Source organism: Uranotaenia lowii, chromosome 3, assembly GCF_029784155.1.
Source record: "Uranotaenia lowii strain MFRU-FL chromosome 3, ASM2978415v1, whole genome shotgun sequence".
Taxonomy (NCBI): Eukaryota; Metazoa; Arthropoda; class Insecta; order Diptera; family Culicidae; genus Uranotaenia; species Uranotaenia lowii.
This window is the reverse complement of record NC_073693.1, coordinates 236701745-236719923: the sequence shown is the minus strand read 5'-3', so window position 1 is coordinate 236719923 and position 18179 is coordinate 236701745. Positions and strand designations below refer to the sequence as shown.

At 41.0% G+C, this 18179-nt stretch overlaps 1 protein-coding gene across 1 annotated transcript; it reads right to left on the bottom strand.

Moving 5' to 3' along the window:
* Positions 1 to 12: 12 nt before the first annotated feature.
* LOC129754740 (protein SYS1 homolog) lies at positions 13 to 18134 on the bottom strand. The gene is made up of 2 exons (XM_055750955.1): positions 17736 to 18134; positions 13 to 518 (listed from the first exon to the last, which is right to left on the bottom strand). The coding sequence occupies exons 1-2, from the start codon at positions 17904 to 17906 to the stop codon at positions 201 to 203; spliced, it is 489 nt and encodes a 162-aa protein (XP_055606930.1). The 5' UTR covers positions 17907 to 18134; the 3' UTR covers positions 13 to 200.
* Positions 18135 to 18179: the final 45 nt, after the last annotated feature.

Below are 18179 nucleotides of genomic sequence, written 5' to 3'. Positions count from 1 at the left end.
GATTCTGTAAAGTCGTTCGAAGAATTCTTAACAGTAAAATCTGTAAATATTGCCATTTTAGCATTTTGTGTATTTACAGATCACGATCACAACAATACATTCTGACCAATTAAAGCTGTTCTAACGTTATTCACAATTGAAATATTTCCCTCATTCACATCATACGCATCAAACATACCTGCAATCAATTCAGCATAAATCTATAAATCGACCTTCGTGTTGAGCGCCGAGTATCCGACCGGAATCTCGCGGAGTTCCGTTTTGAGGCAGAGAAATTCACCACATACGCACATCAGGGCCGTGCAGACCGCATTGAGCAGCCACCAGCTGAATGTCGACGGGAAAGCGCTATTATACCACCAGCAAACGATCAGATGTATGAAGTGGAAGGTGAAACTGAAATCGAGACAAAGTTTGGTCCGTCGAACGATGAACCACAGCAGGCCGGATCCGACCAGGGAGTTGATGACGAAGGCGAATATCACCAACCTTCCTCCGAGATCTGTGACGTGTATTTCCTGCAAAATTTGAAAAAAAAAGTCAATTTTTTAGAACCTCTAAAAGTAGTTACTAATAAAGACAAAAAAAAAACAAAATAAAAAGAGAATTAATATTTGAATTAAACTTAATTTTCGTCGAAGCCGAAATATCAGATGCACATCACACAATAGCCTCGTACTTTAATTCTTAATTTATTTTTTATTGGCTCAAAATTTTCTGGCCTAAAAACATTAAATATCATTATCTTCTTTTATGTCAAACTAGCTGACCCGGTGTGCATTGCTACACCTTGCAAAAATAAATGTAATATGTAAAAATTTATTCAAATTTAGATTTTTGTAAGCATTTTTTAAAAATCAAATCACATCATGGTTTAGAACCAACAACTTTGAAATGAGAGCTGCAGCTGGAGTTCTGAATTGCAATTCAAAGATGGTATATATTATTTACCGAAGCTTGATCTCTAAACTTGTTTTTCAAGATCTGAAATTTGTACTCTGTTTTTAAAGCTTCATAATGACTTAAATAATGTCAAAATTTATGGATTTTCCACCTTTTTCCCGAAGTGGGAAGTTACGAACTTCCATAAAATCATTTGTCACATCTATTTTTGAGTTATGCCAAATATCTGTACGCAAAAAACCCTCTTTTAAAATATGGTCCCTTTTTTTAAAAAGCTCTTTATCTTAATCTTACATGGGAGCTCCCCCATCTTCTCCAATTTCGTCCCCCACTGCTTAAAGAAGGTAGACTGATTTACCTGGCTCGAGTTAACATAAATTTCTAATTGAAAGAAAAAGATTCGCATATTGGAATTTATTGCACATTGTTCTTTAATGGACATCGGGACAGTTTTTGAGTATATTCCTAAAATTCTGTATTATGAGCACTTCCAGCCCCTGATTAGCTTTAGATGATGTATTTTTTGGAGTTAAATAAACATTTTCAAACAGCTTTTTCCCCATCTTCACCCTTCGAAGCAGTTTGAATATCTATCCTTTTTGCGCAAAAATTATGTTAAAAATTTTTTTCGCCATATGCCAAACTCGTGGACATGAGACCTTATAGCTTGAAGTTTTCCCAAACAACACTTATCATGGTATGAAAATTATCGATTTTATACAGTGCAAATTTCTTTTTTTCTAATAAATTTATTAAAGCAAAAAATATCAGCTGCACCCCAAATTAATTTCTCCGCGTTTTTTATTTTCTCTTTGAAAGTCAAATATTTGAAAATGTTGGCAACAGAGTAATGGCTTTAAAATAGATTTAATACGTGTATCTTTTTGTTTGTTTTATCAAGTTTGATTGATATATCTGCAGTATTCCAGCAGTATAAATTTATGCTTGTTATTCCACTTTTAACGAATGCTGTTCAAAGCAAATGACCTTCAATTACAAAGACATTTAAGAATTTTAAATATCCGCTTCAGTTTCAACATACGGAATACCCCTTCTGGTCTTTTGAATAATTTTGAAGATGAATTTCTTAAAAGTTTGACGTTTGCCCTTGCCCCACCGTGTAAGTTGACAGGAGGGAATATTGTTTTGAACACTTTAAAAGTATACTAAAAATTTCTCATAAAAATTTTGCTTCCAGTTGAATATCAGTTCTAAAGTCTCACATTTCAAAAAAGAAGCGGATCAAAAGTCTCTTTTATGCAGCCATGTAACACTAAAACACTTTTCATGTTAAGTACGTACTTGAATTGGTATGTAAGCAGAAAGTACGATGTTTTGTTTTTTTTTTCAGAATTATTTAAAACAAAAAGCTCCCATTTTCATTTCTAAATTCGTTTCAGTTGTGTATTTGGGCCTCACTTTTGGTCAATAAAAATCAGTTTATTTCACTGATACCTTTCACTTATAAAGAAAAGGCTCTTGATCAGTTCATGTGTCGGATCGGATTTTTAGATTATCTTTTTCAGTTAAGTACATTTTAACATGTTCAACTAAATGTTTCCAATCTACCTCTGTAGAAAACATCTTATTCATATTTCTGTTATCAATATGATTCAAAAATAACCTTGTAGGCAAAATGGGTTAAAAAATTATATGTAATTTTTTTACTTTCAGTTTTTTTTTTCAATTGTCCGCAAAGTGTCAAACCATTATTTCATTAGCATCAGAACTAAATTTATATTTTTTAGACAACAAATGCTATATGGACAACAAATATGGAATTATTTTTGCAAATCTTTTAATTGCTTTTGATTCGATTGATAAAATATCAATCCGTTACACATCTAGGCGTAATTTATTTCCACGTGCTGTGTACAATTAAGCAAGAAAAAGCACATCTAGATTGCATATCGCCCTCACGTGCATAAGAAATATAGGTTCTGGGTTCAGAAACAGGCGCCTTATTGTTGATTTTTTTCCAGCGATCAATGAACAGTATACTTTGGTTACTATCCACTTGCGACGACGCGTCGTCCCGATGTTTGCTTGACCATAGAGACGAAAAACAAACCCCTCAAAGAAAAGAAAATCTCTAAAAATAGATGCCATGACTTTTCAATTTTAGATTTTAACAAAAAAAAATGTATGTAGGTATATATGTTTTATTCGATCGGCAAAATGTCATACTGGGTCACATCTAAGCGTCATTCATAACCAGGTGCTGTACAAATGAGCCAGGAATCAAGTAGAAAAAAAATCACATCAAGGCTTCATATTGCCAGCCCTTGCATTGAAAATATGCTTGGTTGAGAAATACGCGCCAAAATATTCCCACTGATCAGTATGCTATGTTACGGTTACTATCCTCTCGCGACGCCTCGACCATAGAGACGAAAAACAAACCGCCCAAAAGAAAAAAAATCTCGAAAAAATGGATGTCATGACTTTAATTTGTTTCGAAAAACTACAAATTTTGTATGGAAGGCCCCCCTTCCTTAAGTCGGATGGGGTTTTAACTGTTATAGAAACCATCTCCGGCCCCAAAAACCCTCAGATGCCAAATTTGACGATGATCGGTTCAGTAGTTTCCGAGTCTATAGGGAACAGACAGACAGACAAACATTCATTTTTATATATATAGATAAAAAAATAAGCAAACAAGCCATTTTTCGGACACTGATAGCGGTTTTTTTTGGCAACCCACAGAAAATAAATGACCAAGCAATTTCAATTTTGGATTTTTAACATTTTCCCTGACCTATTATGATTCTTATACACAAAATAAGAGATTTAATATTATTTCATTGGTTAGTGAACGGTAGACAATGTGCAACTCGTGACCCCATACACCCAACCTTCGGGTAGTGGTCATATCACCTCTTGTCTGCAACTCCGATTCTCTACCTCCCCGTGGTACTAGCTGGGGTGCGAGCAACCTTAGCGGAGATCGGGTACCCAACCCCGGTGGATGCTTTGGTCGCATGCAGAATGAGTTAGGGGGCTTCGTACGCGTCTGTTCTCCATGTTAGGGGCAGCGTGCGGAGTGCAACAACGTCCTGGTGGTGTTCGGGACCCAAAACAGCAACATCACGACGGTCCTCCTGCGAGATAGTGGGGTTAGCTGCGGGCCTTGCGAGCCTGTGACTACTAAAAAACATAAGCAACGAATAACGAACAACAAATTTCGGATGGAAATCGGCAAAGACCCACGCGACGAAAAGGGACTAGCGATTGGAAACCTCGAACATGGAACTGCCGATCTCTAAATTTTGTGGGCAGTACCCACGTGCTCTCCAACGAATTGAAGAGCCGCAAATTCGACATCGTAGCGCTGCAGGAGGTATGCTGGAAGGGCTCCACGGTACGAACGTATCCAGATGGTCGTGCCATCTACCAGAGCTGCGGCAACACACACGAGCTTGGAACAGCTTTTATAGTGATGGGAAAGATGCAAAAGCGCGTGATCGGGTGGTGGCCGATCAACTCACGAATGTGCCGGTTGAAAATCAAGGGCCGGTTTTTCAACATCAGCATCATCAACGTGCACAGCCCTCACCTCGGAAGTACCGGTGACGACAAAGACGAATTTTACGCGCAGCTGGAGCGTGAATACGACCGTTGCCCAAAACATGATATCAAGATCGTCATCGGGGATTTTAATGCTCAGGTCGGCCAGGAGGAGGAATTCAAACCGACAATTGGAAGGTTCAGTGCGCACCAGCTGACCAACGAAAACGGCCTCAGACTTATTGATTTCGCCACCTCCAAACGAATAGCCGTACGTAGTACCTTTTTCCAGCACCGCCTCCCACACAAGTACACCTGGAGATCACCGTACCAAACGCAATCACAGATCGACCACGTTTTGATTAACAGCCGGCACTTCTCGGACATCATCGACGTCAGATCCTGTCGAGGCGCCAACATCGAGTCAGACCACTATCTGGTGATGATGAAGATGCGCCCAAAACTCTCCGTAGTGAACAACACATGAAACCGCACGACTGAAGCAACCTGAGGTCGCGGCAGACTACGCGCAATCGGTCGAAGCAGCGCTGCCGGCAGAGGGCGAGCTTGACGAAGCCCCTCTCGAGGACTGTTGGGATACCATCAAAACAGCCATCAACAGTGCTGCGGAGAACGTCATCGGTTATGTGGAGCGTACTCGAAGTAACGACTGGTTCGACGAGGAGTGATGGACGAAGAGAATGCCGCGCGGGCGACAGTAGTGCAAAGAGGCACCCGTCGAAATGTGGAAAATCATCGACAGCGGAAGAGGCAGCGAGTCCGAATTTTCCAGGAGAAAAAGCGCCGCCTGGAGTAGGAGGAGCTCGAGGAGCTGGAGCAGCTGCATCGTTCCCAAGAAACACGAAAGTTTTATCAGAAACTCAACGCATCCCGCAAATGCTTCGTGCCGCAAGCCAAAATGTACCGGGATAAGGACGGGGGTATCCTGACGGACAATCATGAGGTGATCAAAAGGTAGAGGCAGCACTTCGATGAACACCTGAACGGCGCACATACAGGAGATCAAGACGGTGAGGGAAGGTACATCGCCGGCGTAGCCAACGACGTGGAGGAGCCACTCCCAACGATGAGTGAAGTTAAGGAAGCCATTCGCCAGCTGAACAGAAACAAGTCGGCTGGGAAGGATGGCATCGCAGCTGAACTCATCGAAATGGGCCCGGACATGTTGGCCGATTGCCTACACCGGTTGATAGTCCGGATCTGGGACATAGAACAGCTACCGAAGGAGTGGAAGGAGGGGGTAATATGCCCCATCTACAAGAAGGGCGACAAATTGGACTGTGAGAACTACCGAGCGATCACTGTCCTCAATGCCGCCTACAAAGTGTTGTCCCGAATCCTACTCCGCCGCCTAACGCCACAAGCAAACAGATTCATGGCAAGTCATCAGGCCGGCTTCATGGAGGGACGGTCAACGACGGACCAGATATTCACATTACGGCAAATCCTCCAAAAATGCCGGGAACACCAAGTCCCTACGCACCATCTATTCATCGACTTCAAAGCCGCATACGATACGATCGACCGTAACGAGCTATGGAAAATCATGAACGAGAACGGCTTTTCCGGGAAACTGATCAGACTGATCAAGGCGACGATGGATGGAACGCAGTGCTGTGTGCGGATTTCGGGTGAATTGTCGAGTTCCTTCGAATCGCGGGATTCGACAAGGTGATGGTCTATTCTGCATGATGTTCAACGTGGCGCTAGAAGGTGTTATTCGACGAGCGGTGGGCGAAATGCGGGGCACGATTTTCAACAGATCCAGTCAACTTATCTGCTTTGCCTATGACATTGATATAGTCGGCAGATCATCTGCGGCGGTGGAGGAGATCTACCGCAAACTGAAACGCGAAGCAGGAAGGATTGGGTTGATGATTAATACGTCTAAGACGAAGTATATGCTGGCCTGCGGATCCGAGACCGACCGAACCCGCTTGTCCAGTAATAACAAGGTCACGATCGACGGCGACGAGCTGGAGATAGTCGAAGACTTTGTCTATCTCGGCTCACTGGTGACCGCAGACAATGACACCAGCCGTGAGATCCGGAGGCGAATTATCAGCGGAAGTCGTGCCTACTATGGACTCCACAAGCAACTGCGGTCGAGAAGACTTAGCCCTCGCACGAAGTGTAACCTATATATGACGCTCATTAGACCAGTTGTTCTCTACGGGCACGAGACATGGATATTGCTCTAGGAGGACCTGCGTACACTCGGAATATTCGAGCGACGAGTGTTAAGAACCATCTTTGGCGGCGTACAGGAGTACGGAGTGTGGAGGCAAAGGATGAACCAAGAGCTCGCGCGAATCTACGGCGAACCCAGTATCCAGAAGGTGGTGAAAGTTGGCCGGATACGCTGGGCGGGACATGTTGCGAGAATGCCGGACGACTGTCCTGCAAAACAGGTGTTCGCTACGAATCCGGTAGGGGGCGCAACGAGCGAGGTGGTTAGACCAACTGGAGCGTGATCTGGCGAACGTGGGGTGCCCGAGAAATTGGAGAACGGTTGCCATGGACCGAGTGAATTATAGGAATTATGTTCGTCAAGTTATGTCGTGAGACGGTAGACTATGTAAATAAAAAAAAATTATAAATATTATTTCAAAACTAAACCAAAAAGTAATAGCATATTTAAGAAGATTTTAATTTTTTAATCTTCAATGTGTCCAGTCTAATTCTGCGGATTTTTTTCTATCGATCTATCAAGAAACCCTATTTAAAAATCAATGAAGCATATGCGCGAAATATGGATAATTTATGAGAATTTTGCAGCAGTGATAATATTAGAGACCATCTGAAACTATATTAGAGGTAGGTATTCAAAACAAAATAGAAAAATTTTGTATTTTCGGGAATTCTGTTTCTAAACAGCATTTTTTCTGTCAGAAATCAGCAAAATTTTGATGTTTTTTGTCCCGCTGACTTTCCAGCAAAAATTTAAGCAACATGAATTTCTGGAAGTATCGGCAAAAATAAATGATTTCGTTCAACATAATTTATTTATTCATAAAAAAAACCATAGTGTTATAATTTTTTACAACCATTCGGCGAATAGAAATCTTGGCTGCGTCTGATCATCCTCTGCTCATAACATCGAATTATCAAATTCACTCTGTAAAATGTACATATAAAGCCGTTAGATTTATTATTAGTCAACATTTAAAGCACCGGAAGCATCTACTCACCGAGTCGTTCCATTTTCAGCCAATTGAATTTTACCTTAAAAAATGAACAAATTCTTAATCTGACTGAACGATTGCTGATTTTCCAGCAATACGGATAAATTTCTGGAAAATTTTCTAGCAAAAAAGTGCTGGAAAAGTCAGCAAAACGAACCATGTTAGCTGGTTTCCAGCAAAAATTGCTGGATGTTTCCAGTAATTTTTTGCTGGAAATCGAAGCAAAAATTCACTATGTATAGTAGGAACATGAACCCTTGGAATCAAAGGGCGCAATAAGTGCATAAGATAAGATTTTTTGTTTTCCGCTTGTCGCGAATGTGCACCTCTTAGAACTTAAAAGTATGCAAATGAAGATAAACAGATTTGAAAAAAATACTAAAGAGAGTTTGTAATATGAAAAATCGTTTGGCATGATTATCTCAAAATCGACCTTTTTTATGCTGCAACTTGTGAGAAATTACAGGACTCTTTGTAGGCCAGAACTTCTCACCGCGGGGAAACCTATAGATAAAGGAATTGGGAAGTTGGACGAGACCGTATTTAGAGTCTATGGTTACATTTAAATTTTTTTCCTTAAAAAACTCCTGCGAACTGCTACGGGTTCGTTGCTGGCGCTTGGAAGAGTGCACGTAAATGAAACATGCTTTACCTCGTCCATCATCACCTTACGCTTCCGGCCCCGAGTAACAGGTGGATGGGCGTATTGTCTGATTAAATTTCCTTGGCCGACATTATCCAAATCCCAGAATGCCTGATGGAGCTGTAATTTGTCGTCCCGCGTGAAATTCTCGTTACACTTTTTCCGGCATCCGCAAATGTTCAAGATGGCCATGTGCGATCGACGACGTTGTTTTGCAGACCATTTCATTGCTTTTTTGGTTTTTTTCGGGTTTCAGATTTGGACGCACTTCGAAAAAACTACCAGAGCTGTCTGTTTCACAATATTCATTATTTCCATTAATAATATGTCATTGCATATTCCAGCGGAACTTTCTCCAGGGCCTTGTCCGGATTGGTTGATCTCTTCTGTATCACCTCCTTTTACGGTTGAAATATTTTCATCACAGCTGCCGAAAACACGTTGGAAAAAAATTGCCTTGCTGCAAACTGTCTAAATACGCTGCCGGAAACTGTACAGTAAACGAAAATTACTGAGTTCGGTAATTTTTTTACCGAAATCCTAACATGTGTAAATCGTTAAACTGTTCGGTAATTTTTTCGGTAAAAAATAAACGAACATCGGTAAATGAAGAATCGATTTACCGATGTTCGTTTATTTTTTACCGAAAAAATTACCGAACAGTTTAACGATTTACACATGTTAGGATTTCGGTAAAAAAATTACCGAACTCGGTAATTTCCGTTTGCTGAGTGCTCTACTGTTCCGTTTTCCTGATCGAACCGCAAAAGTCATATTCTTGGTCACTAGATTGTCCATGAAGCTTCAAATAGTCTAATCCAGACATGTTTGCTTCCATTTAAACTGCAGATCACGAGAAAAGAATACCCCCAATAAAACACAAGCATCGCGCACGAAATGTCAAAACAAACAAGAACACCTTGGGAAACGTTCGCGGTGTGACAAATATGCGTTTATTTTTCGACTATTCATGGAATTTCGCGGCATAAGTGTGCACAAACTGATTTTTATTGGAAAACTAGTTCTAATAAAATTTTATCAAGGTCATGTACTTCAGTTATCTATGACATCGAGGTAAAAAAAAAATACCGAAAACGTGCGATATCTGCAACTTTGATCACGTTTTTCTCGTTTAGTTATTTGGTAAGATGAGACAAAAAAAAATGACAATTCACAAAGATTTTATTTAAATTGATCCACTGCTCATTTTTATTGATTTTTTAAAGATGAACGATACGAAAAACCGTTCCCACTTTCCCCGTTGTACCTTACTTGTTTTTGATTGTATTCGAAAGATAACACCAAAATAAGCAGTTTGCAGTGAAAATGACCCAAAAGTCACATGGGACAATCTAGCGTAGAACGGCTGTCTATGGGGATAAATGTATTGAATAATTAATCTGAATCATTTTAAACTATTCCTAGCATGATTTTTAATCGGTTTTCGGGTATTTTAACCCTCATCCGTCCCAGAAACTTTTACCTGTTAGATTTCCTGGTGTGTCAATTTGACGCTCCTGACTGAAACCGCTATATCTCTCGTGTATTTTTAACTGATTTGTACAAAATTTATAGTATTAGGAATTACGTAATGTAATTCAAATATCAATATTTCGCTACAACAATTCAGATTTCCGTTATTCAGTGTTAAAAAAAATCACAAAAAAAAACATGATGCTCGAAAAAAATTTCAATTAATGTTCAAGAAAGCTGAAGTTTATTTTTTTATGATCATTGTTGAGATCATAGTAGCGATCGCCTCATCACCAACCAAGCCATTGCTAAGAGCAACCTAACAAACCGTTGTTACCTAGCTGTTATTTTTCAGTCCAATCTCAATAGCCGTTCGAACCAGTCGAAATACACTTAAGCTCTGCAAATCAATAGGAAAACGCGTTTATTAATTTGCAGAGCTTAAGTGTATTTCGACTGGTTCGAACGGCTATTGAGATTGGACTGAAAAATAACAGCTAGGTAACAACGGTTTGTTAGGTTGCTCTTAGCAATGGCTTGGTTGGTGATGAGGCGATCGCTACTATGATCTCAACACCCCCTCTCGATCGTCTATTCCGATCCTTTCAAAGAATCGGTTTGTGTGTGGTCTTGTTCCCTTAGAATCACACATTTTTAACAACTTGCCCATGGCAATGAACCTGTTGTCGTTGTCTGACTGCAGTCTCTTGGTCTTTCGCCTTATTTTCAATCGACCAGCATTCCTACAGCCATTATTTACGTCGGACGTCCAATTGTACATTTGAGTTTTCAAACTGCTTGGGCCTTTCACGAACCGCTCTTCGTGATTTTTCTGTGTTGATTGCAGTTCATCCTCCTCTGTATCATTTACCTCAGGGAGCCCGCGCTCCCATTCGCTGGACCTCGACGTCGAACATCCAGAAATGTCACGTCGTTCTGAGTGCGAAGGGAGCGCTTCCGGTGTTGCGTGTTCGTGGTAAACGTCATCGACTGAATCGCCAGATACATTTTCGTCGACTATTGATTCTGCTCCAACATCCGGATCCCCCTCTAGCTCGCACAAGTTTGCCTGTCTCTCCTCGACGAACAATTCAATTTCGTAGAAATTTCCATGGAGTCTTCCTGTGGCCAAAACATCGAAGCCCTTCTTCAGAATCACTGAGCGCCCAGAAAAGATGACGCAGACTCCCGCTTTGGCTAATTTCTTCACGGACATTAAATTTTCCCGTAGGTCAGAGACAACCAGCACGTCTTTCATGTGGAAGGTGAAATTTTTGTTACTTCTCCCGCTGATTTCGCCGCTCGTTCTGGCAAACATAACCTGTCCCTTCTTTGCTACGTTGATGCTAATCCGATCCTTCAGATCACGACTTGATGTAAGGAGCGACCTGTTGCTAATGAGATGGTCACTACAACCAGAGTCCAGCTTGAACACCACACATCGTTGATTACTTCCGGAATATGAATCCCACCCGGCCATGAAACTGTTAAAAGTAACATTTCACTGCACTAAGTTTAATTAGAAAGTGAACTGTAATCAAAACCAATTTGTCATTCATCACAATATATACTATAGATAGGTAGCAAATAGATTGACAACAGCCTATTACATCTTGAGCGCCAGCATGCGATTGTATGCAGTATGCATGGGAAGCTTTAGGTGGGAAACTTAAAGCTGTGCAATACGTGCGCGGCAGCGTATAAGTGTGTGCTATAGGTAGGCGAATATAGAAATGAGAAACACCGAAAACTCTCTAACAATCGATAGAGCAACACGTTCGCTTATAATGACCTGACGAGATGATGTTCAATAAAATTATCTTTAACCTGGAATCAAACCAAGTGTTTTATTTTTGCATTCGATTCCAACAAAAGGTTATGGGCCCAGTGGTCAACTGAGACTTCGGACAGTACATCGTACTATAATAACCAGTGGTTAACTGGTAAGAGCAGCAGCCCTTGGAGTGGACCAGAAAAACCAGTGGTCAACTGGTAGGAGTAGCAGAGCTTGGAGCGGTTATCTTAAACCAGTGGTTAACTGGAAGCAGCAGATCTTGATCAGTGGTAGACTGATAGTCATCGAGGAAGCAGACACCGAGTGACGCATACATCGGAACAGGGCAGGACGACAACTCCGAACAATGGCTGGACGTAGGAACGGTGGCTTCGAAAGGGGAACTTTCGAGCGCACCTTACCCTACGCTACCACTGTTCTGCAAGCGGAGCGAGCCAACGTTTTCGACGGTACCGAAGCGAATTTTGGACCGTGGAAATGGCGCATCCAGAACCGATTGGCGAAGCTCAAGCTGCTCCATACACTCACCCGGACTCCGAACGAAGAAGAGTATTACGAAGCGGTTGCAGGTGCTACTCCGGAGCAAGAAGCCGCAAGGAAGACGAAACTTCAGAAACGGCTGGACGATGACGTCGAAGCACTCGACGAAATCGTCATGCTTGTAAACAACGAAGTCCTGAACAAATTAATTGGCCTTAACTACGCCAAGGAAGCCATGGACGTGTTGATTAAAACCTACGAGAAGGCGGGCACTGCTGCACTCGTCAACATGAGAGAAAGGCTGTTCTCAATCAAATATCGTCATCGCGATGCTCCTCTGAGGACGATTTTCGATGAGTACGATATAATCGTCCGGGAATTGGAGCGGATGAATTGCGGAATCTCAAAGGAGGAAAAGGTCCACGCATTGATTAGTGCCATTCCAGAGCGATACAAGCATGTCAAAGGAGCGTTACTTGTGTTGTCGAATGAAGACCTGTGCGGAAAAACCACTACCGAAATAAAACGGATGTTCTTTGATGCAGAAGCTGGGGAAGACATGGCGAGGGAAAAGAATTCGCCGAACGTAGCCCTTGCATCAAAGAAGAAAACCACGCGTTGTTTCGGCTGCAACGAAACGGGGCATTTTTACAACAAGTGCCCTTTGATGAAGAAGTTCAAAGCGCAGGAGAAGGAAAAATACCAGAAGGAACAGAAAAAGAATGACAACAAACGACCCCACGCCATGATGACAAAAACGAAGATGATCAAGCGGACCAGACGGGTTCGTTTCGTGGTCGACTCTGGTGCGAGCGACCACATGGTCAACGACCAGCGCCTGCTGGATGACGTGAAGGATCTTCCGGAACCACTGATGATCTCCACAGCCAAAAGTGGCGAGAATCTTCGGGCTACGAAGATGGGTAAGTTGCGGCTGAAATCTGTGGTTGGCAAGAATTTAATAAAGAAATTGGAATTGTACAATGTTCTTTTCATTCCTAATCTTGAAGAAAATTTACTTTCGGTTAGAAGGGCAAGTCTTCATGGGAAAAGGGTTACTTTTTCAGACAAAGAGGTTATCTTTGAATACCAAGATGAGGTAATCGGTGAAGGTAGATTCACTGATGGTTTATTCTACATTGATTGCATTTGGGATGGAAAGTCCGAAGAAGATGCAAACGGATCAGCATATTTTGGAAAACAGGTGAGTCTCGAGACATGGCATAAAAGACTAGGACATCTAAGTACTACTAGTTTGGAGAAACTCATTAGAAAAGGTATGGTTGAGGGAATCAATCTATCTTCTGAAAAGAAAAATCAGACTGACGTATGTAATGGTTGTTTGGCAGGGAAGCAAGCTGCTTTCAAATTTCAGGGTATGAAATCGCCAAGATCGAAACGACCATTAGAATTAATACACTCAGATGTCTGTGGGAACATGGAGCAGGAAACATACGATGGTTATCGCTATTTTGTAACTTTTATCGATGACTATACGCATTTTGTCGTAGTTTACCTGATGAAACATAAGTCTGAAGTCTTTGAGAGATTCAAGGAGTATGAAGCCATGGCATCAGCATATTTTGAAACTCGTATTTCAATGCTGCGATGTGATAATGGCGGAGAATACACAAGCAACGAATTCCAAAGATACTGTAAGGAAAACGGAATTCAAATGATTTATACAGTTCCATATACTCCTCAGCAAAACGGAGTCAGTGAAAGGATGAATAGATCATTGATGGAAAAGGTAAGAGCAATGCTTCATGAAAGCGGGTTACCTAAAGATATGTGGGGTGAGGCATTAAATGCTGCAACATATCTCTTGAACCGATCTCCAACAAAAGGGTTAGAGTCAGATAAAACTCCTTATGAAATGTGGTTTAAAAGACGACCCAATTTGAAACATTTGAGAATCTTTGGATGCAGAGCATTCAAGCAAGTCCCAAAGGAGAAACGTCAAAAATTGGATTCCAAGACTAAATCATTGATTTTTGTGGGATACGCAAACAATGGTTTTAGATTGTGGAATGACGAAACACATTCTATTGAAATTGGTAGAAACGTTGTATTCGACGAATCGGTCATGGTTTATCGTGGAAATGGATTGGATGAAGTCAATCCTGGGGAACAGGATTTGACAATATACACACAATTTCAATTCAAGGATAACTATGAAGATCTTAGTGAAGAGGATCAAGATGATAGTCAAGGATCACCATCTGATGAAGATCAAATAGAAGATGATACCATAGTTGAACGGAATCCAGATCCAGTTGAGCATCAGGATGCATTGGAGGAATCAGTTGGCGAAACTGATTACGAAAGCGCAAATGATAGTCAAGCTAATGGAGAGGAAGATGCAGATCAACAAGAATTGAGACGGAGCCAGAGGAATAGAAAACCACCCCATTGGTTTTCGGACTACTCAGCAAGAATGGCTTCAATTCAAAATGGAGAAATTCCACAAAACATCAAAGACTTGAAAGAACTAGTGGACTGGGAGGAATGGAAGCAAGCACTCAAAGAAGAGCTAGATGCATTGCATAGCAACAATACTTGGACAGTGGTTAACTGTATACCAAAAGGAGTAAAGCCAATATACTCAAAATGGATCTTCTCGTTAAAAGAAGATGGAAGGCACAAGGCACGGTTAGTGGCTAAAGGATGTTCACAGCGACCAGGATTCGACTATATTGAAACATTCGCGCCTGTTGCAAAGCTCGAAAGCGTTCGTTTGGCACTTGCACTTGCAAACGAACATAAACTACTTGTACACCAAATGGATGTAAAAACAGCATTTTTGAATGGACAATTGGAAGAGGAAATCTTCATGAAATTGCCACTCAATGAAGACGGACAAAGTCAGATTGTTCGTCTGAATAAGAGCTTGTATGGACTAAAGCAAGCAAGTAGATCATGGAACAAACGTTTCAATGATGCTATGGAAGAACTTGGATTTGTTTCACTTAAAAACGATTGTTGTATTTACAAATCGAAATCCAAGGGGATAATTCTTATACTCTATGTAGATGACATTTTGTTAATTGCTAAGAACATAGATGAAATATCATGGATAAAGGAAAAACTTGGAAGGTTATTCCAAATGAAAGACCTTTCCGAAGTAAAGCATTTCCTGGGAATGGAAATCAACCGTGATTTTGAAAATCAAATTATCGAGATTTCTCAAAAGCGATATGTTGAGAAACTTCTCGAAAGATTTGGAATGGCTGAGTGTAAACCAGTGGGGACACCTCTGGATAATAACACTAAATGGTCAAAATCAGAAGGGAAACTTACTGATCAACCATATAGAGAATTGATAGGATGCCTTCAATATCTCTCGTTGACATCAAGACCAGATATCTGTGCTGCAGTGAGTACTCTGAGCAAGTATACAAACTGCGCAACAGATTGGCATTGGTCAGGATTAAAACGGATTCTGCGATACTTGAGAGGAACAAGTAACACGAAGATTGTGTATGCAAAACACAACGATAGACCTGCATTAGTTGGATTTGGAGATGCGGATTTTGCAAATGATCCAGACGACAGGAAGTCGGTATCAGGATATGCATATCAACTTTATGGAAATCTGATTTCGTGGTCAACGAAACGACAGCCAACAATCAGCCTATCAACGAGTGAAGCAGAACTAATTGCACTATGTGCTGCTGCCAAAGAAGGGATGTGGATAACAAAACTTCTTAATGAATTGGATGTGGTTATAACACCATTCATTATAATGGAGGACAGCATTCCGTGCATAAGCATAGCAGAGGAACCAAGATCACACCAGAGGATGAAACATCTAGATATCAAATATCTCTTCATACGGGACCTCATCAAGCAAGGGCGAGTCAAGCTGCAATTCATCCCGAGTGTAGATCAACCAGCCGACGCGTTTACCAAGGGGTTACCTAAAAATACGCATCGACGACTGTTGAATATGCTGAATGTGCAAATTGTGGGGAAGTGTTAAAAGTAACATTTCACTGCACTAAGTTTAATTAGAAAGTGAACTGTAATCAAAACCAATTTGTCATTCATCACAATATATACTATAGATAGGTAGCAAATAGATTGACAACAGCCTATTACATCTTGAGCGCCAGCATGCGATTGTATGCAGTATGCATGGGAAGCTTTAGGTGGGAAACTTAAAGCTGTGCAATACGTGCGCGGCAGCGTATAAGTGTGTGCTATAGGTAGGCGAATATAGAAATGAGAAACACCGAAAACTCTCTAACAATCGATAGAGCAACACGTTCGCTTATAATGACCTGACGAGATGATGTTCAATAAAATTATCTTTAACCTGGAATCAAACCAAGTGTTTTATTTTTGCATTCGATTCCAACAGAAACTAACAGATCGATTGCTCGCCAAGTTCGATCCGTTTTCATTTTCTTCCGGTTCATTCTTGCAATCTCGTTTCCAATGTCCTGACTTACCACACCTGTGGCATTTGCCTCTCATTTGCGGTCCTTGTTTTCTACCGTAACGGTTTCCAGAAAAAGCTGATTGGAAATCGGTAGACGTCTCTTCACGATCAGATCGTTTTGCTTCTTCGGCTAGCAATCTTTGTTTAACTGTTTCCAAGGAAACCTCTTCGTTCACGCTTTCCAGTGCCGTAACGAGTGGATCGTAGGAGTCTGGGAGTGTGTTAAACAATTGCGAAACGATATCCTCTTCTTCCATGCCAAAAAGTGTGTTGCTGATCGGACCATCACGCGGAAGCAGCTGTCCAGGCTACGGTTGAAGGAAGGTGGTGACATGCGGAGCCACCTGGTTGAATTTGACGGGCTGGTTAGGAAGCTGAAAACGGCAGGGGCAAAAATGGAAGAAGAGGATATCGTTTCGCAATTGTTTAACACACTCCCAGACTCCTACGATCCACTCGTTACGGCACTGGAAAGCGTGAACGAAGAGGTTTCCTTGGAAACAGTTAAACAAAGATTGCTAGCCGAAGAAGCAAAACGATCTGATCGTGAAGAGACGTCTACCGATTTCCAATCAGCAATCATGACCACAAAAAATGTAAAAAAGTGGTGTGAAAACCTTACTTTTCAATCAATGAACCGTTAAAATTGTTTTAGCCAAACCAGATAAATTTTTAAAAGGGAATTGTAAAGTTGACGTGATTTGGCACATTTTAGCATCTTTAGATTTTTACGAAACACAGATGTTTTGACGAATTTTCAAAGTATTTTTATTTTATTTACATAGTATCCCGTCTCACGACATCACTTGATGAACATAATTTCTAAACTTTATTTTATTGGCCTGATCGGTGAAAAGTGATGTCCTTTTAATGAAAAAACATCTTAAGATTATGAAATTTTATAGATGGATGGAAAGTTAGAATAAATGAAAGATGGTAAAAATACCACATACCAAATTTTTGTTCGAGCACGGATCAACTTCTAGAAAGTGGTAGGTAGATACAGATAGAGTTGCATCTCCACACATAAGGTCAGAGTGTGGTTCGCCCCACAAGCGGAAACTTGCAGTGCGAACGAACAAAAAGATTGTATCTGATCGTTCAGATAAGCTTCCTTCAACTCGGAAACGGATCTATTACTGAAGGAAAGAAATCTATCCAAAATTCTTAATACTCTATTTTTTATCTATTAAGATTTTAGGATTTAGCCCTATGCAGGAACAATAACTTGAAGGCTTGAACCCTGTAGGTGGGGCATAGTTTACATTAGTCCTGTTAACTTACGTGATACTCGAACAGATGATCCAGCGTATGGTTCGCCTCGGCAAAATAATCCATCATGAACATGATCGAACCGAGACTGACGTAGAGCAGCGCTTGCATGGCAATGATCTGCGAAGTGAGTAGATACGGGTCCCATTGGGTAGACCGGAAGGTTCCCGTCAATTTCTTCATGTTTTCGCCTGTTTATGTCCGGGCATCTAGCTATGAAACGGAAAATCGGGAAAACAACTAGCCACAGATATCGACGCGGCCACTAAAGATCAACAGCTACGCTTCCAATATTTGTAACACATTTTAGAATATTTCCTCAGTATTCGTTGAATTTACTCAGATGTTTAAAATCACTACTTCATGACGCAAAAGTAAAAGTTATTTTGGTTTCACATTACAAGACCAACAAGACACGGATGAATGAACAAAAAAAAATTTACAACTGTCACCGTT

What these genes read in the sequence shown, in the direction of transcription:
- LOC129754740 (XM_055750955.1), bottom strand. Translation starts at nt 17,906, where the DNA reads ATGAAGAAATTGACGGGAACCTTCCGGTCTACCCAATGGGACCCGTAT. An exon ending in ATCATCTGTTCGAGTATCAC is followed by an intron (nt 519 to 17,735) that starts GTAAGTTAACAG and finishes CAAATTTTGCAG; the next exon opens with GAAATACACGTCACAGATCT.